Here is a 19,779-nt window from a genome sequence, read left to right on the forward strand (position 1 = left end):
GCAGTCTTTACTGTCACACGACCAACCTTGCAGTCTGCTGACTGCAGCTTCTTTTACAGTTTCTCCTCTGACAGCACAAGAAAGCAAACTCACCATGCTTTAAAACATAATTTACATCAATTCAATTCAATTCAATTTTATTTATATAGCGCCAAATCACAACAAAAGTCGCCTCAAGGCGCTTCACATCAGCTGAGATTCAAGGATGTCCCCAAACTAACATGATCAATAATAATTAAGAATTAGTTTTAATTCAATGAAAATCAAATAGGATAATAAAAATGATAATACTGATAAAGACTGGTGAATATTGTGTTGATGGTGTGACTTGAACGAGCTGCTGCTGAGTGATTATTCATCACTGTGTAATACACGCCTGCTTCCTGACTTTAGCAGCAGTAGTACGACCCACTCCAGCTCCCACTGCAGCTCCTGCTGCCAGACCCAGTGCAGCTCCCACCAACAGTCCCACTGGACCAGCTGCAGCTCCCACGATAGCTCCAACAGTAATCTCGGTGCCAATCGCAGTACCGACTCCAGCACCGACTCCAGCAGCAGCTCCAGCAACAGCTCCAGCAACAGCACCAACCCAGCTGCCCCGAATAAACTCGTTGTTTCTTTGTGCTTCATATCTTGCTTCAGTGGCCACTAGCCCAGGCCTGTTCTTCTGAAGTTGCTCCATCTCTTTGGTTATAGCATTCTCTGCCTTCTCAAACATCCTGTTGGTGTAGCAGCTTCCTCCGTTTCCCTGAACCATTATGTTGACCTTCTCGAGCAGCTCTCTGACCTGAGCAGGATCTCTGCTTCTGTTGTTAAAAACATGATATCCTCCACCACACTGACGGACTAAGTCACGGAGAGCTGGAGTTTTCATGATGAATTCTTCTATGGAGACATTCAGATCATCTACATGTGTGAACAACGCCATGGTGTAACGAGTTGCTTTGTCTCCAAACACCTCCTGAAGGATTCTCACTGTTTCTCCTTCTTCATCTATAAATATGCTTGGCTGGATCACAACCAGGAACACATGAGGACCAGGAGCAGCCAATGAGAGGCATCTGTTGATCTCCGTGTTCACCTGGCCTAAGGTGAACACGGTGTGAAACAGGCCTGGAGTATCAACTACAGCCAGGGTCTGAAAATCAAACATGGCTGCTTCCTGCTGACACTCTGATGTCACCGAGGCAGGAGATGAAGCTGATGCGGTTTTAAAGGCTTTTCCTCCCAGGATGGTGTTTCCTGATGAACTCTTCCCAGCTCCAGTTTTCCCAACAACAACAATCCTGAGGTCTGCTTCTGCTTGTCTCATGGCCTCCTCAGCCTGTATGAACATCTCGTTGGTGTAGCAGCTTCCTCCGTTTCTCTGAACCATGGTGTTGATCTTCTCCAGCAGCTCTCTGACCTGAGAGCGATCTCTGCTTATGTTGTTAAAAGCTTGATATCCTCCACCACACTGACGGATGAAGTCATAAAGAGCTGGATCTTCCCTGATGAAATTTCCTATGGTGACTCCCCCACGCTCCAGGTCATCTCCACGTGTGAACAAGGCCATGGTGTATCCTCCTAAGTGGACTCCAAACATCTGCTGAAGGATTCTCAGTGTTTCTCGTTCTTTCTCTGTGAATCTGTCCACACAGATCACAACCAGGAACACATGAGGACCAGGAGCAGCAAAGGAGATGGATCTCCTGATCTCTGTCTTTATCTCCTCTTCAGTTTGAACATTATCAAACACACCTGGAGTATCGACCACAGACAGTTTTTGACCTTCAAACTCTCCCATTTCCTTCTGACACTCTGAAGTTACCGAGTTCGGAGATAGTTTAGATTCAAAAGCATCCTCTCTTCCTAAGATGGTGTTTCCTGATGCACTTTTTCCAGATCCAGTTGTTCCAAGAAGCACCATCCTGAGGTCTGGTTTCTCTGTTATCTCTTTCTTTTGTGGTTCCTCTGACCCTGTTTAAAGAAATTAGAGAATTTCAGTGATTTCATCACATTTTGCGCCTGAGGACTAAGTCACAGTAAAACCACATTCGCAGTTTGAAAAAGTGTTTGACCTCCTACCTGATTTCCATTTTTTTGTATTGTAACATTTCCATAACGTCTCAAGCACCAGATATTTTGTTCTCACCACGGTTTATTTAGGAGGTACAGGAAAACAGGCCAGGATAAGGCACTTCCGGGTTGGGAATGGGCCCTGACCGTCGTCTGCACTTATGCACCGAGTGGCGGTTCAGGGTACCCGGCCTTCTTGGAGTCCCTGGGTGGGAAAGACTCACTGGCAGTTGCCCCAACTGGCCCAAGCAGTTATTAGGTTTAGGGGAAGTCACTTTCTCACACAATATTTATGTATTGATCAAACTTATATTTTGATTTATACTTTAATTAAGAGTAAAATGCTTTAGTATTATGAAATGGAGAAAAGTTGTGTTTTAGCACTCTGATAATTGTTAATCGCGTACGAATATTAAGATCTTTAACTCTCTTAGCTGTGATGTAGAGGTGGCCCAGGTCACACCACACATCATATTGCATATTTTTCTATTTAAAAGAAAACATCTGGATGTGAGTCTGTAAAGTTGAAGGAGAGCGAGGCTCGTGTGGCCTTCCCACTGACAGCTTGATTTTCATAGACTCACAGTATCGACGTTACATTTTTGTCTGACTTCACTAAATATACTAAATTTATTGTACAACGAGGTGATTCAGGAAATGGAGCTGCTGCATCTGTCACTAAAAAGACACCAGAGATCAAACTTTGAGTTTTAAACACGTCGATCTGATCGTTTAAACATGAATCTGCCGGTGACGAGAGAAGCTACAAAGGTTTGTACTTGCTCTCTCTACATGCTGATTGTGAAAACAAAGCCACTTCTGTCAAAAGTGTTAGAATCACATTTCCTCCTCATGTTGAGATTTAAACATATATTTTTAATGCTTATTTGCTGATTATATTGTTTTATGTATAAGAGAGGGCCAGCTTTGAGTTTGAGCTAAGAGTGCTGACAGGAAACTGCATGCTTTGCAGAGCACAGGAGCAGAAAGTGAAACTAAGTGGAGTGTTTGATCGAAACTTAAAGTGTGGGTGACGTCTAGAGGAAGAATATAAATAAGCAGGCTTCCTGTTTTTGTTTGAGACCTCGGCTGGCGTGTCTGGGCGCCTGCTCGTCTCCATATTCTGGAATATGTAAAATTAAAGATCATTTTTAAGTTAGACCACTTTGAGCCGTGTCTTTCTTGGCCGTAAAGAATACAAAGAACTGGATTTAATATTATCTACAAAGTGCTGTCATCGAGGGTTTTTTTAAACCTTTGACGGTTAATGTTTACGTTGGTTGCTTTGCTCGTGTGTTTAGATCATATTGTACAATAAAAACTACAGAAAAACATCAACTATTGTAAAAACAAAGGAAACCAGTGAGAGAAAAAGATCAAAGAAAGAAAAAACCTAAGAAAGGTAAAGTGAGTGTTGAGTCTTATTACTCTTTAATTTACACTAATTTTCTACATTGCTATTTTTAAATGTACTTACCGAGTCGCTTGTATTTGCTGGCCATGTTCGTCTTTTACAGTTGATGTGTGGTTTGTGTCTCTGTTGAATAGTGTCAAGAGACACTAATAGAGACACTTCTTCAGCTGAGAATCAGAGAGGAGAAACACACAGTTTTACTTGCTGACATGGGCAGTCACAGAGACTCGCACTCTGCCACTGCCCTGGTCTTTATTTATATACAACAGTAGGTGCGTTTGTTCATTACATTGGAATGTGGATGTGTACATGTGTGTGCGCCGGGAGAGGTTCCTCTTCCTGGTACAAAGTGAAACTGCTTGTTAAGCTCTTATCTATCACTAGCAGGAACTGCTCCGTCCCTGCATGATAACGGGTCACAGTGAATCAAAACAACAGTCTAAGTCATCCAAAGGTCATCATGCAGTATTCTATCATTAAAAGCTTATACTGACTAATTTTCCATTGACAAATAGTTTCCTCTTTATTACACCACAATTTGAGTCTGCTGTTAACGCCTCCCTTTGAATAGTGACATTTTAATAGGAGGAAACAGAAGCAGGTAGTTGTTGGTTGCACGTCAGCAGTTGTGTAATTTAGCGATTCCATCTGTGTGTGGTACATCACTTCTGTAGTGTGCGTGCAGCAAAGCACAAAGCCTGTTATCAACAGCCATTTTTCTGCTGCTGTTACAGATCTTTGTGCTGACTCTGGGAGAAAAAAAGAAGTGAGATACACAGAGCAGCAAGTTTCACTGCGTTTGTTTTACTTGCAGGGAAGCGAAAGCACAAACACAGTGAACGTCTACGCTCGCCGGGACAATCCTGCAGGTGCTGTTCCACTGAAGTTTGGAACGGGTCATTTATCCCTGAATGCTCTCGGTAGATAGTGAGCTACTCTAATGCTTGAATCACAGTGCCATTAGACTTAATGTTACAGTCACTCAGTAGCAACACTAGGACCCACATTTCTTAATCCCTGCTTATTTCCTCCCTAACCAGGGGTCCCTCACACTTTTACAAGGAGCTTAGGTTTAGCTCTAAGGTTCTTTTTTTAAGAAAGTGTCACGGCACTGGGTCATGTGACCCAGTGTTCGAGTTTTATGGATTTTTGTATTCATTTTTGATCTAGTTAATTTCTAGGTTGCTGTTTAGTCCTTTATTTCTTAGTTGTTTCTGTCATCTCCCCCTGTACTCAGTCTCCCTGGTTCGTGCGTCTACCTGTCATGTTTCATGTCTATGTGGTTATGTTAACTTTATGTCATGTTTTATCTCCATGTCTACAGGGAGTGCAGAATTATTAGGCAAGCTGTATTTTTGAGGAATAATCTTATTATTGAACAACAACCATGTTCTCAATGAACCCAAAAAACTCATTAATATCAAAGCTGAATGTTTTTGGAAGTAGTTTTTAGTTTGTTTTTAGTTTTAGCTATTTTAGGGGGATATCTGTGTGTGCAGGTGACTATTACTGTGCATAATTATTAGGCAACTTAACAAAAAACAAATACATACCCATTTCAATGATTTATTTTTACCAGTGAAACCAATCTAACATCTCCACATTCACAAATATACATTTCTGACATTCAAAAACAAAAAAACAAATCAGCGACCAATATAGCCACCTTTCTTTGCAAGGACACTCAAAAGCCTGCCATCCATGGATTCTGTCAGTGTTTTGATCTGTTCACCATCAACATTGCGTGCAGCAGCAACCACAGCCTCCCAGACACTGTTCAGAGAGGTGTACTGTTTTCCCTCCTTGTAAAGCTCACATTTGATGATGGACCACAGGTTCTCAATGGGGTTCAGATCAGGTGAACAAGGAGGCCATGTCATTAGTTTTTCTTCTTTTATACCCTTTCTTGCCAGCCACGCTGTGGAGTACTTGGACGCGTGTGATGGAGCATTGTCCTGCATGAAAATCATGTTTTTCTTGAAGGATGCAGACTTCTTCCTGTACCACTGCTTGAAGAAGGTGTCTTCCAGAAACTGGCAGTAGGACTGGGAGTTGAGCTTGACTCCATCCTCAACCCGAAAAGGCCCCACAAGCTCATCTTTGATGATACCAGCCCAAACCAGTACTCCACCTCCACCTTGCTGGCATCTGAGTCGGACTGGAGCTCTCTGCCCTTTACCAATCCAGCCACGGGCCCATCCATCTGGCCCATCAAGACTCACTCTCATTTCATCAGTCCATAAAACCTTAGAAAAATCAGTCTTGAGATATTTCTTGGCCCAGTCTTGACGTTTCAGCTTGTGTGTCTTGTTCAGTGGTGGTCGTCTTTCAGCCTTTCTTACCTTGGCCATGTCTCTGAGTATTGCACACCTTGTGCTTTTGGGCACTCCAGTGATGTTGCAGCTCTGAAATATGGCCAAACTGGTGGCAAGTGGCATCTTGGCAGCTGCACGCTTGACTTTTCTCAGTTCATGGGCAGTTATTTTGCGCCTTGGTTTTTCCACACGCTTCTTGCGACCCTGTCGACTATTTTGAATGAAACGCTTGATTGTTCGATGATCACGCTTCAGAAGCTTTGCAATTTTAAGACTGCTGCATCCCTCTGCAAGATATCTCACTATTTTTGACTTTTCTGAGCCTGTCAAGTCCTTCTTTTGATCCATTTTGCCAAAGGAAAGGAAGTTGCCTAATAATTATGCACACCTGATATAGGGTGTTGATGTCATTAGACCACACCCCTTCTCATTACAGAGATGCACATCACCTAATATGCTTAATTGGTAGTAGGCTTTCGAGCCTATACAGCTTGGAGTAAGACAACATGCATGAAGAGGATGATGTGGACAAAATACTCATTTGCCTAATAATTCTGCACTCCCTGTATGTCTCCGTGTTTCCTGTTTTATTTTGGAAGTCTGGTGTTCTTTGTTCATTGTAGTTAGTGTTACTCTGTATTGTCATTGTCTCCACTTCTCCTGATCACCTCATGTGTGTATTTAAGTCCTCGGTCTTCCTTTGTTCATCGTCGCGTCGTCTGTGTTCCTCCCCTCTGGTCAAGTTAAGTGTTTTTCAGGGTTCTGTGCAGTTCATGTTTGCCATTTGGTTTATGTTGTTTTTCATGCACCCGCACGATGAGGTCATGTTCATGTCTGTTTCGTCACGCCATTTGGTTCACAGTTTCCATGCATCTGCACAGCATTCTGTTCACAGTGATCATAGTTATTCCTTTCAGTCATGTTAGTGTTTTTCCAGGTTAGGTTTTTGGTTAGTTGCAGTCTCTGTCCCTGTTATGTTTTGTCTACTCCCCTCTGCTTCAGCCCAAATAAAGGCTCGCTTTCAGTTTAAGTTCACTCCTGTCTCCTCACCTGTGTTCGCGCCTGGGTCCACCACTCTCCACACGGTCTGCCTCCGCTGGCCGTGACAGAAAGGGTAGGATGGCCAGTCCCCTCACTGTCTCTAAATGAACAGTGCGCCGTGAGGTCAGTTTCTGATCATTAATATGCAAATTCTCATGGCCATTGATCAACAACCACTGATCAAAGAACACTGATCAATGGCCATGAGTCCCATTCACAGAGATTTGGGGAATGGCTGCAATCACAGCGTTGTAAGATGGTGACAGATGTACCCTTAGGCCCCGTCCTTGATTCAGAGATGGTCTTTCCCTTTTCACGTAAATAGCCTCCTTGACTCGGCGCTCAAACCAGCGTTCCTCCCTGTCCAGGATGTGTACATCCTCATCGTTGAAAGAGTGTCCACTGGCCTGTAGGTGTAAATAGACTGCAGAGTCCTGGTCTGACGAGGTGGCTCTGCTGTGTTGTGCCATCCGCTTCGCTAGAGGTTGTTTGGTTTCCCCGATGTATAAATCTTACCAATCCTCCTGGCACTTAGGCAGCAGCTGACTTCCTGGATCACCTGGAGCTTTCTTTAGGTGCCTTCCTAGCTTTGACAGATGGGAAACTTGCAGTCAGCTAAGACTGAAGAAGTCACTTGATGATGACGAAACGTTTCTCCCACTGAAAACACCCAGATGAACAGAATCAACCTTTTGAGATTTCCTTACCTGGATGATTGAGCGTACATCAAGACGTCAAACCCAAGAAACACCACACCGTAAATATGTGGGTTCTTTTTTTTAATCTAACTTTTTAAATACTAGTCCTTCAAACTAGTAAAAATGTGGGTAAGGGTAATGGGATCCCCGGTCTTCATTACAGTCTCTGACCCAAGAAATTAGGTTTTAACCTCTCCAGTGTCCCAGTGAACAAACTATGGATGTTGTAAGATGGCGCGGCCACGTCCAGACGCCTTCCTGACCGCTCCGCTCAGACTATGCACCTTTTTAGTTGTTTACTTATTTATTGCTTTGTTAAACATTCCAAAATCTTCTAGTTTTAGCAGGTGTGTTCACTTCCATCTTCAACGAGTCCCTGGCGAAGTCTGTGGTCCCCACATGCTTCAAGAGATCCACCGTCATCCCTGTGTCCAAGAACAGCAAACCCTCATGCCTGAATGATTACCGGCCAGTTGCACTGACCTCGGTGGTTATGAAGGTGTTCGAGAGGCTGTTGAAGAACATCATCTCCTCCTCCATCCCAGACACCACAGATCCGCTCCAGTTCGCCTACCGACCCAACAGATCCACGGAGGACGCCATCGCCCACGTCCTGCACACCACCCTCAGCCATGTGGACAAGAAACAGGGTAACTATGTGAGAATGCTGTTGGTTGATTACAGTTCAGCGTTTAACACAATAGTGCCCAGCAGACTGTTCACAAAGCTGAGGGATCTGGGACTCAACAGCCATCTGTGTGTGTGGGTGTTGGACTTCCTCACTGGGTGAGGGTGGGTAGGTGCATCTCTAACAGCATCACCATCAACACAGGAGCACCACAAGGCTGTGTCCTTTCGCCACTGCTCTACTCCCTCTACACTTCAGACTGTGTGGCCACCCACGGCTCCAACACCATTGTGAAGTTTGCTGATGACACAGTGGTGTTGGGCGCCATCTCCAACAACGATGAGGCGGCCTACATGGATGAAATGAAGAATCTGGCATCGTGGTGCCAGGACAACCATCTCCGGCTGAACGTTGGCAAGACCAAGGAGCTGGTGGTGGACTTCAGAAGGAGTCAGCACAGAGACTACAAGCCCATTATCATCAATGGAGCTCCAGTGGAGAAGGTGCAGTCCTTTAAGTATCTCGGTGTCCACATGCAGGCACTGTGGAGAGCATCCTCACACAGAATATCATATCCTGTAAAAGAACAGCTGTGTCAAGTTCCTCTTCAGAGAGTGATCCGCACGGCAGAACGCTGCTGCAGGACTGCTCTCCCCTACCTACAGGACAGTTACACCAAGAGATGGTGGTCCAGAGCAGTTCAGATATTGAAGGACCCATCCTGGCAAAACAAATGTTCCAACTCTGCACTCAGGCAGAAGATTCTGCACCATCCGGGTAAAAACAGACAGGCTCAAGAGGAGCTTCTATCCCCAAGCCATCCGTGTGTTAAATGAGGACAGGGTGACAGGGCAGAGGTCTTACAGAAGTCCTACACTCCCCCACGCATGGTATCGGTCAGCCCTGGCAGGAATTAACAGGAGAGATGTTGGGATCTGGCTCGAAGCTGTTAGAAAAATTCTCTTATGAAGTAAAAGTCACAGAGCAGAGAGTTCCAACACATTTATTTTATGTGCAAGGAAGCAAAGGCATACACAGTGAACGTCTATGCTCACCGGGGTAATCCCACAGGTTTCATTCATACATAGCTCCCAGACCCTGTTTAAAATTTTCAATTCTGCAATCAATCCTTGCCCTGATACACTAGACTTTGCCTCCCCAGCTCTCAGTGAGCAATTTTTAAATTATTTTACGAGGAAAATTTCACTTTTGAAAACCTCACTCCTACATCTTCCTGTGGTGAATCTGCTTCCTCCTGGTGGATCTCTGTCCAACTTCTATCAGTTTGAACCAATCTCACTCTCTACTTTTAAAGGCATATTGATCAATTGAAAAGTTCAAACTTGGCTCATCTGCATTTAAACATGCAGTGGTGCAACCTGTCCTAAAGAAAACTGGCCTCGACCACACTGATCTTATAGGCCGATCTCCAACCTTCCGTTTTTATCTAAAATACTAGAGAGAACTGTCCTCTTGCTGCAACTACAGGCCTACTTAAATGCAAACAACATTAGTGACAAATTTCAGTCTGGTTTTAAACCTCACCACAGCACTGAAACGGCACTGCTGAGGGTTTTCAATGATCTTCTTTTAGTTACTGACTCAGGTCGTCCTGCTGTTTTAATTTTATTGGATCTGCTTTTGATATGGTAGACCAGAAAATTCTTTTAGAGAGACTGGAACATGTTATAGGCATCAAGATTCTGCACCAATTTAAACCAACCTCTCATGACAGAAAAATGTCATGATGGGTTGCTACTCATCCACCGTTGCCCCTCTTTGTTGTGGAGTACCACAGGGGTCTGTGCTGGGCCCTCTACTGTTTGCCTTGTATATGCTACCCCTAGAGTTGGATGTCTCGAGACCACTTTTACGTGGTCTTGGTCTCGCTGTCTCGGTCTTGCTGTCTCAGATCAACATAGTGGTCGGGAGATTTGGAGTCAACAGTATCCATGACACACAACGTAACGTTTGATAATGTGTCATGCCCAAAAGCATCAGCTCTAAGAGCCATGCTTACAGAGTGCTTTGTAGTGAATCAGGAGAGTCGACTCCCATTGAGCGAGAGCCGGCTCCTCACTTAATTTCCTTTGGCTGCTCAGCTCTCACACAGTGGCTCAGCTCTGCTCCAATCCCTCCATATTGTGGCCAATCACATGTGAGGATATAGGATAATATCATTATGTGAAAAACAGAGAGGGTGAGAGACGCGACAGTCAAGTGGAGCGTGTGTCTGTCCTCTCAGTCAGTGAGTGAGACAGTAGACAGCGGTGAGGAGGGCTGTGCGAAAGCAAAAACACATAAATATGCCTGAAACCCGTAAACGAAGCAGCATCTGGCTGCAGTTTAAAGACTTTGGTGTCTCGACTTGGTCTTGGTCTTGACTCAGTCTGTCTTGGTCTTGTCTTGGTCTTGATACCCTCTGGTCTTGGTATTGTCTTGGTCTTGGTTTAGGCGGTCTTGACTACAAGTCCAGCTACCCCTGGGTTCTATGTTTGACAAATATCAGATCTCCTACCACTGTTATACTGGCGACATTCAAATCTTTTTCCAGTTGTCTGATGACCTGCCTGCTTCATTGAATCGTTTGTCTGACTGCTTGAAAGAGGTCACAGAGTGGCTGTCAGCCAATTCTCTCATTTTAAATGGGAAGAAAACTGAGATTATGGTGTTTGATAGTCACACTCCTCGAGACCAGCTAGCTTCTCGATTTGGTCCCTTTGCTTGCTGTCTTACAGGTACTGTGAGTAATCAGGGTGTTTGCCTGGATAGTTCATTTAAGCTGGATAAACAGATTTCCTTAGTGGTGAAATCTGGCTTCTTCCAATTGCGCCAGATTTCAAAGGCCAAACACTTAATACCGTACAAAGATCTTGAAAAACTGATCCATGCCTTTGTGACCTCCAGATTAGATTATTGTAACTTGCTGTACTCTGGACTCCAACTCGCTCACCTCTAACGATTACAGCTCGTTCAGAAAGCTGCGGCTCGTCTTCTACCCGGAAATAGAAAAGTTTCCCTCCATTACTCCAGTGCTCTCTGACTTATATTGGCTGCCTATTAAATTTCGTATTGATTTTAAAGTTCTGCTGCTTACTTTCAAATGCCTGAACAACCTTGCCCCTGACTATCTCACCGACCTCCTCAGTCTCTATACTCCCAGCCGTTCTTTACGATCTTCCGGTCAGTTACTTCTGGCCCAGCCCAGGCACCGTCTGAAGACTCGGGGTGATTGTGCTTTTGCCTCTGTAGCACCAAACCTCTGGAATAGTCTTCCTGCTACTAATCGTGCCTCTGACTCCATTCAATCCTTTAAAGCACGCTTGAAAACTTACCTATTAAACCTGGCTTTTCCGACTTGCTAATTCTCACCGCTCATTAATTGCTGTATCGTTACTCATTTCTCTGGATAATCATGATTTCTCCCCATCTCTACTTACTAATGCTTTTTGTTTGTTTTCTCTACTTTCTCTATCTTACCTTGTTTTAATGACTTACTGTAAATTACTGTTTATTCCTCACTGTGAAGCACTTTGGTTTGCCCCCCTGGTTTTAAACGTGCTATATAAATAAAATTGTATTGTATTGTATCTTAACCACCATAATGACCGTGGCGGGACAAACAGGAACTGATGTCACAGCCACAGACTCGATGACACAGACTCAGACTGAGGTAAGTTGGTTTTTTAATTCTCTTTTTTTAGTTCAGGTTAAATTAATTTCACAGAGTAATTAAAATGTGATTAATAAACATTGTGTTATTGTTTATTAATCACTGTGTTGCATTCAAACATCCACAAAAGTGTCAGAAATAAGTTCAACATGATCACATGTGGATGACTGTGATGACAGCGTCACTAGCTTCACCTGCTGAGATTCAGCGAGCACAACTTAAGAAATCTGCTTCTCTTGAATTTAAATGTTCAACTGTTGACAGTTTCCTTACAGGTCATTTTGTCATGTCTGCGGGTGCTCTTCAGCTCAGCAACACAAAGCTGACAAAATGATTTTTACTGATTTTTATTTGTTATTAGTCACAAAATATAAAAAACATCTCCCCTCACCACACTCCCTGCTGGTAACTGATGCCCTCAGGGGTTGGTGCATTGGTGGTTCTTGGTGTCCGGGGCTGGGCGCTCAGGTATGCACCAGCTCACTCCCGGTGGCTACTTGGCGGGGCCTGGTGCCTGTCGCTCGGTCAGGCCTCTTCCGGGGCAAAGGGGGCCCTCGGGCCTCCGGCCTCGGGGCCTGCAACTCGGTTCACTCTGGCACAGCTGGCTGCCGGCAGAGCCGGCGGGCACGCCGGTGCAGCCCCCTCTGGCTTCTGCTCCGTGGCTACTGGGTGACCCCCTCGTCTGGGGATCTCCTCAGCCCTTCCCAGGAGGGTGGCACGGATGCCCCTCCGGTGGTCCTCCTTGGGCTCTCGCACTCTGGGGCCTCTGGATGTCTGGAGCCTGGATCTCCTCCATGCCCGCTTCATGCCCTGGGGGACGGGGCTATGGCCCTCCACACCCTCTAGCAGACCGTTACATGGGGAAACCTTTTGTATACAAGCGCGTTGATCCACACAGGTGTGCACACGAGTGTTCACTGTTCGTAGACATAAACTACACCTTTCTTAGCTGCTACTTCAAAGCACATTGTGCGCTGTCTGTCCTGCGTGCTGCACAACAACATTCAATATTTAGTATTTACTGCTGTTCACACTTAGCTAGATTAACGTGATGGTGTTGTGTTTAGTATGTTGCTTTGTTTTTTGGGGGTTTTTTGCTTGTTTTCTCTTCTTTTTCTCTCAACAGGTGATCCAGGAGATTTTTTTTTCTCTTTGTCTTTGTAAGTGCCCTTTCTCACTGTCCCTTTTCCCTTCTGTTTTTCTTTTCCTTCCTCTCTTTCTTTCTCCCTTTCCTATCCCCCAGTCATGTCTGTCCCATCTGTAACAACTGAAAATTAAATAATAACAAAGTTTGATCAAATGGACCAATACGGCAATGCCATGATGATCCATTTGGCAAAATAAATCCATTTGGTATCCTTGTTGGTCTTCAGACAACAATTCTGACGGCTAAAGAACCAAATGGGACAGAGAAAAAAAAATATATATATATATATATAAAAAACATCAAAACAGTGAAGAAACAAAAAGCAGTCACGGTACAGAGGAGACTAACGAACCGAACACTAGGGGGCCGACATTAAAGCGACTCTTTACATTTAATGTTAGAAATCACAGAGAAACGCCACCAGATGAGGGGAGGAGTCAGAGAAAACACTTAACTGCAGCAGTTTACAGCTAAGTGTCCGAGTCACTAACAACATTTGAGCCACTTCAAAGACATCACCTGCTAAGAGCAGCTAACGGAGGCTAACAGTAGCTAAGAAAGGCATAAACAGGAGCACTTACTGACAGAAAAATTCAGCATATCCTCAGCATCTCAGTGTGGCTGTCATCAGTCAGCAGTGAGCATCACTGACTCGTATCCGACTCCTTTCACAAAGTTTCACAGTTTCCTCTGGAGTAAACAGCTGTGGCTGCTCCACCCAGCATCGTGAGGTAAGCAATGCCCGCAAGAGCATTTCAGAGTTACAGATATAAGTATATATTTTTTATTTATATTATATATTATATTATTAAGACATGTTCAAATATAGTGTGTACAAAAGCATTTTTATCCAAACAGTAGAAGCAACAGCCATTGGCTGTTAAGAAGCAACACAGCAGCTTAATGTGATGATGATTAAAAGTCACCCTCATGTGGTCAAACTGAAGTATTACACCATAAATATCATTTTATTAGCATTTCAAACTTGTTATTAAATTAAAACATAAGTTTAAAATTAATTTGATCTCCAGAAGGTTGGACGTGTTATCAGCAGGCCAAGCTGGACCAATCAGAGGAGGACGTATTGGTTTAACCATCCAATAAATTATGTTTCTACATTTTATTTTAGTTTATCAGGTTCTTCCACTGAGCTGTGAAACAAATGAAGTTTTCCACAAAGTCAGCGTGAAAAAATAAAAATGAATTTTTGACCCTGAAAAATGTATTGTAGTTGTTCCTTATTTAATGGTGATGGATTCATATTATTCATATGTTTTGTTTTCTAAGAAACAAAGTCTGACTTCATAAACGATTTTAAAAAATGAACAAAATCAACACAGGAAATACATTCATAGGACAAATGTTCTTCACTATAATTAAAATGTTTTTGAATTAATAAAATGACATTTATAAAGTGACTATTAGAAGTAAGCAATCGTCAGTGCATCAACATAGAGCTGATGAAATAATATTAACTGAACAGATGGAAAATAAGAGCCGTCATAAAAGATCAAACAACTTTTTCCTCTGCACGATGTCGCACTGAGATGATTTAATAATCATAAATCTTTCATTTCTGTGATGGTCCGCAAAAAACCCACTGCTATTACTTCACTCATAAACTCTCTGAATGTTGAATTCATCCCTCGGCTTTTATTATTTTCTATCAGCTTTATTCTGATGTTGATTCAAAGTCTCCCCCTTCAGTGGTCAAACATGAGTATTACAGCAGTAAAACGAAGTAAAACTTTATTTGACTGAATCTGTCTGCAGCAGGCAGAAGATTGACAGCAGGCTAAACCAATCAGAGGAGGGCAGTCCTGTAAACACCATCACATACTTCATATATAAAATAAAAAGTTTTTACCTCATGTTTGTGGTCCTTGAATAAAAGTTCAAACCTTATCAGTTATTTATGCTGAGTGGCTTTTCAAATACAGTTTCTGTTATCAGAAACACATGAAATAAAAACCCTGAAGAGACTCCATTTAGCATTTAATATTAACAAAGATGCATTAATGAATCTGAAAAAGTTTATTTAACAGAGTGCAGATGAAATACACGGAGTGTGTAATAAAGCTGGACCCTAACCCTAAACATCAAACCCAAACTGACTTTCTGGAGTTCAGTCAATTTGTACATTAACATCTTAAAACAAACAAACAGCAAATATTTTGATTATTACTGAAGAATTCAAAAACTTCAGTCCACCAACAAACACCGACAACAAAAACATGAATATTTGTATTTTAATCATTTCAGAAGTCAAGAGAGAGCCAAGAGTGATGGTGACGAGTTCATCATCAAATGCTGAACAAACTTCCATCCATCCTCTTATCTTTATTAGGGTCACAGGGGGTGGAGCCTATCCCAGCTACACAGGGGGAGAGGCGCTTTACACCTGTACAGGTCTACAGCCTGTCGCAGGAGAAACATAAAAACATAAAAACAGTTTGGTGTTGATGAGAAAATCAAACTTGAACTGTTTGATTTCATACCTGCTGTGTGACAGGAGGTCAGAGGTCAGCACAGGTGCTGAGTCAGCAGGTCCCAGAGGCAGCAGCAGCACAGGAGAGTCGAGCACGCCGCCAGACACGACTTCCTGCCGCCGCCTCGATCCTGCTGCTGATCCACTACGTAAACTGGAAGGACAGGAAGTTACATGACTGCAGGATGCATACCCAGTATAACAATCAACTATGACGGCTCTACATGCACAGTTCTTTTTGTTTTGGGATCTGTATGATGTCATAGAGAGGAGAAATCCTTGTATAGCCATCAGAGAAGCCCCGCCTCCTGTTTGTGAGGGACAGCCAATCAGAAAACCTTGTTTTTCTTGTTTTATATGTATTTTCTTCTTTAGAGCAGAGTGGTTATGTGTTCAAGGTGGTCTGAGCATGTGCAGAGGAGGGAGGGTGGAGGCTGAGGATGGAGGAAAAGAGGAAGATTTTTCCCCACTATGACACATAAACACAGAACTCTGTGTTTGTGCTGACCCTGCCTGAGCTCTCTGTATCGTGACCTTTGACCTGCCTGCGTGTTTTGGTGGGTACGAGGCCCCTGGGGCCCTTCGAGCCTGCCCTGGTAGGCCGACTGGGTCCCAAAGGTGCTCTGTGGGGTCATCGGAGCCATGTAACCTGGATGTTCATGGTAATAGGACTGAGGGAAGGTCTGCAGAGGAAACACGTGGTTACCATAGTAACATTGATGGTCATGTGACAGTTTGTTAATTTGAAGAAAAATGTTATTTTTATGCAGTCAAAGAATTTTTAAATCCTAAAACTGAAAGGTCATAAGTTTGTTTTTCTGGGTCATAAATGTCGCAGAAATATAAAACCAGAAGCTTCGTAATCTCTGAGTGATGATTTGATTTGATTTGATATGATATACCTTTATTAGTCCCACAAGGGGAAATTTCATAAGGCTGCCGACCTATTGCACGCAATGGCGGCGCCATCTTACCCTCCGACCATACATACATTACACAAAAACATCACATGGGGAAGACAGGTCAGAGAGGTATAACAATGGAACATGCACCACATGAGGAAAGATAAGGAGAAAAAAATAACTCCTCCCAGACTCCAACAGGGAGATCGGTTTGAGAACAGAAAAAAAACACCTCTGCACATAGCACATGAAAAAAAAAAAAAAGGATGCTGCAGCAGTGCATGCTGGGTACCTGGTACGGAGAGCTGGGGAAGACACCAGGCTGACAGGCGAGAGCTGTAAAGAAACAACAGGATCAATACTTAAACCAGGGGCCTGTTCTTCGTACCTCACTAAGTAAGTTAGCCGGATTTGAATGTTGACGATTTCGCGTGATCTTGGATCGTTCGGTTCTCCGAAGCTCATCCGGGACTTGCTGTTATAGCAACAGATCCGTAAGCGTAAACCTGCTCGGGAGCAGGTTTACTTTATGTAAACAGGATTAGATCGCGGCCACTCAGGTATGTCCGCTGCAGTTATACGAAAGCAAGAGCGATATTTCACCACTGTTTGTCCATAAATAAATATTATCAATGTAACTAAAGATAATGCAGTATTTGATTCTTTTATTGATTTCATACAGATACATACAGGTCATTTCCTAAAAAAAGAGAAATGTACCATTAATCATTCTATTACATGTATTTGATTATTTCAGATGTAATTCATATTTTAGAGTAGTAATAGTAAAACACTTAGTGTAATCAAGATGAGAGACCACGGCTATAAAAGCGAAGGTGGATTTGGGAAGTCTGTCGCAGCCATGTCCTGTCCGTTTGTACGCGAGCAAGGAAGGTGCAAGATTGATAAGGAGAGTTTACAGAATTTAGCGTATATTGCGGGATAGACAGGATCCTTTAGCTCAGCGCGACGGTGTGCTCATAGAGAGATATCGATTCTCCTGTGAGGGTATTATTTACTTTCTCTCTCTCTCTCTCTCTCTCTCTATATATATATATATATATATCTCCCGACTTACTGTGCATGCTTCAGTCACCCCTTGCATGGGAACAGGTAAAAGTGATGGAGTGTTATGTCAAACTACACACAAACAAACCCACAATGTCAATAAATGTCACAGTACAAAAAGGGGTGTGACGAGGGGGTGCAGGACCACCACCTGTCTTTATTTGCTCTGCCCTTTTCTTGGTTGCCGTTATAAACGAACAAACAGATTATTCCAGGGTCTCTTGTCATAGACTAAAAGCAATATAAGTGATAAATATTACCATTCTGTAGAATATTCTTATATTTCACTTTTACTTTTTCCCATGTTCTAGTGGGTCCTGTTGTGGCTCTAATGTGAAAGAGGATATGATGTAATATAATATACTGTGGTATAATATAATATCACATGATATAATGTAATATCATGGATCACTTACGAGTTTAATTTGTCAGCAACTTTCTGCCAGCCCTCTCTCCTTGCTTTTGCAGCCTTTGCAGTGTTCCCCTGCGTTTTAATTAAACTCTGAAACTCCTGAAATCCCTCAATCAAGAGTTCTTGCTCTGCTGCCGAAAAATACTGAGCGCGCTCCTTCGACATCTTCGCCGACCAATCACAGGGTTGCCGATCAATGTTTCTACTATCGATGCGTAGCCCCTTTTAAGCCACCCAGTGATCTCAGATTACTTCATCCAGCTATACTAATCGTCAACAACAGGTGTGTTCGGAGAACCGGATTAGCGAGCTCAAAGTTGGCGCGATGATTTGATCTTGGATGTAGTAAGCGAGGTACGAAGAACGGGCCCCTGGAGTCTGAGAATTGAAAACACCTGAATGGCTCAGATTCTGCAGGTTTCCTGAACTGAATTCTTCTCTCCCAGCAGCCTGTGAACGCACCTCAGCCGCCTGTGTGCCCGCTTCCACCCTACTCCACACCCTGTATAAACAATATATACGCGGCGTTTTTTCCTCAATAGTTTCGTCACGTTTACTGTCTAAGGACAGCGCTAGCAAGCACTCTGTGCTTATGAGCAAAAAATAAAAAAACAAAACCAAATCAGCCCGTTCATGTTGGTGGTAAAATGCATCATGTCGACCAATCAAAAATGATATGGCAACATGACATTTGGATGTTTAGGAAGAGGGGGAAGTTTTAGGAGTGACAGCGAGAGAGAGAGCGAGTTTTGAGATGTGAGATTTGTGACGTTTAGCGTGTTTGTTGTGTGTACTTAATGTGTTGTCTTGTATAGTTAGTGTGTAGTGTTGTGGATAGTTTTGTGTTGTGTGTCAGAACAATGAGGCGACTGCTGTGTATAGTTTATAGTCTTTGTAGTGGACAGAAATATTTGGCACATATAATTTGTGTGGCATCTTATTGAATGCAGAACAGCTGATTGTTATTTAAATATGGTTGGTAAATGGTTATAAAAAAAAAGGGTAAAAGGTAAATGGCTGCAAATAACTTTGTTGTTTGCAAAACTTGTGCAAAGATTTTAAAATTGACAATTTATATTTTCATTTAAAGTTATGAAATATGATTCATTAAAGATGTTTGTGGTTGTTACAGTAAAAATACTTTTTCTTCTCTGATTTTATGTTTTTTGTCTGATTTTAGATCAGTTGTGTTAATACAGTCAAAATGTAAACATGACTGTAAATTCAGACACGTGAGGTTGTGCTGAAAACAATGATACCAAACAAGGCAAATAAATAGTTTTTAAAGGTGAAATGTGGAGAGAAAATCAAAAGTAGTTAAAAATGGCCGATTATACCCTGGACCCCAGAGAGTTAAACATTTTTTTAAAGTAACGCATTAGTTACTTTTCAAGTAATTAATTACTTTTAGAATCTTGTAACTCAGTTACTAACTCAGTTACTTTTTTGAAGAAGTAACTATAATCAATTACTTTTCAAAGTAACTTGCCCAACACTATTAATTACTGATTACTTCTCTATAAAAGTAATCCCGTTACTTTACTGATTACTTATTTTCAAAAGTAATTAGCTACTTCGTTACTTAGTTACTCTTTAAAAACACGATTTACAACCTGAATAGGTAATAAAACGATAGATCTTTCAGCCCAATTCTACTTTTTATGCATAATCCATCATATAAATGTAATCAAATGAAAAAGTCTCTTTTTAAAATGTGTTTTATTAGTTTTAATCTTTTAGCTTTATGCACATTGCATCAAGCAAAAATGTAATTATATACAACAGTCTTTGACTTGAAGAACATTTAAACCTATTTTCTGCATATTCCAGCAGATAAAATAAAATCATTGTTTACACTCTTTCAAATAGATGCAAGTAAAACACAGCAGAAAATAAATAAAATCAAAGACTCAGCAGCTCTGAGTCCTGTCGCTC

At 42.5% G+C, this 19,779-nt stretch overlaps 1 protein-coding gene and 1 non-coding gene across 2 annotated transcripts; both read right to left on the minus strand.

Annotated features, from left to right (window-relative positions):
• Positions 1–120: 120 nt before the first annotated feature.
• LOC100691412 (GTPase IMAP family member 8) lies at positions 121–4,498 on the minus strand. The gene is made up of 2 exons (XM_003456996.5): positions 3,536–4,498; positions 121–1,959 (listed from the first exon to the last, which is right to left on the minus strand). The coding sequence occupies exons 1-2, from the start codon at positions 3,558–3,560 to the stop codon at positions 359–361; spliced, it is 1,626 nt and encodes a 541-aa protein (XP_003457044.1). The 5' UTR covers positions 3,561–4,498; the 3' UTR covers positions 121–358.
• A 10,495-nt stretch (positions 4,499–14,993) lies between these two features.
• On the minus strand, positions 14,994–15,614 carry LOC102079887 (uncharacterized). The gene is made up of 2 exons (XR_003221962.1): positions 15,473–15,614; positions 14,994–15,392 (listed from the first exon to the last, which is right to left on the minus strand). It is a non-coding gene; the product is annotated as an uncharacterized LOC102079887 (transcript).
• Between the last annotated feature and the right edge of the window lie 4,165 nt (positions 15,615–19,779).

The sequence above is a fragment of the Oreochromis niloticus genome, linkage group LG10 (genome assembly GCF_001858045.2).
Source record: "Oreochromis niloticus isolate F11D_XX linkage group LG10, O_niloticus_UMD_NMBU, whole genome shotgun sequence".
NCBI classification, from domain to species: domain Eukaryota; kingdom Metazoa; phylum Chordata; class Actinopteri; order Cichliformes; family Cichlidae; genus Oreochromis; species Oreochromis niloticus.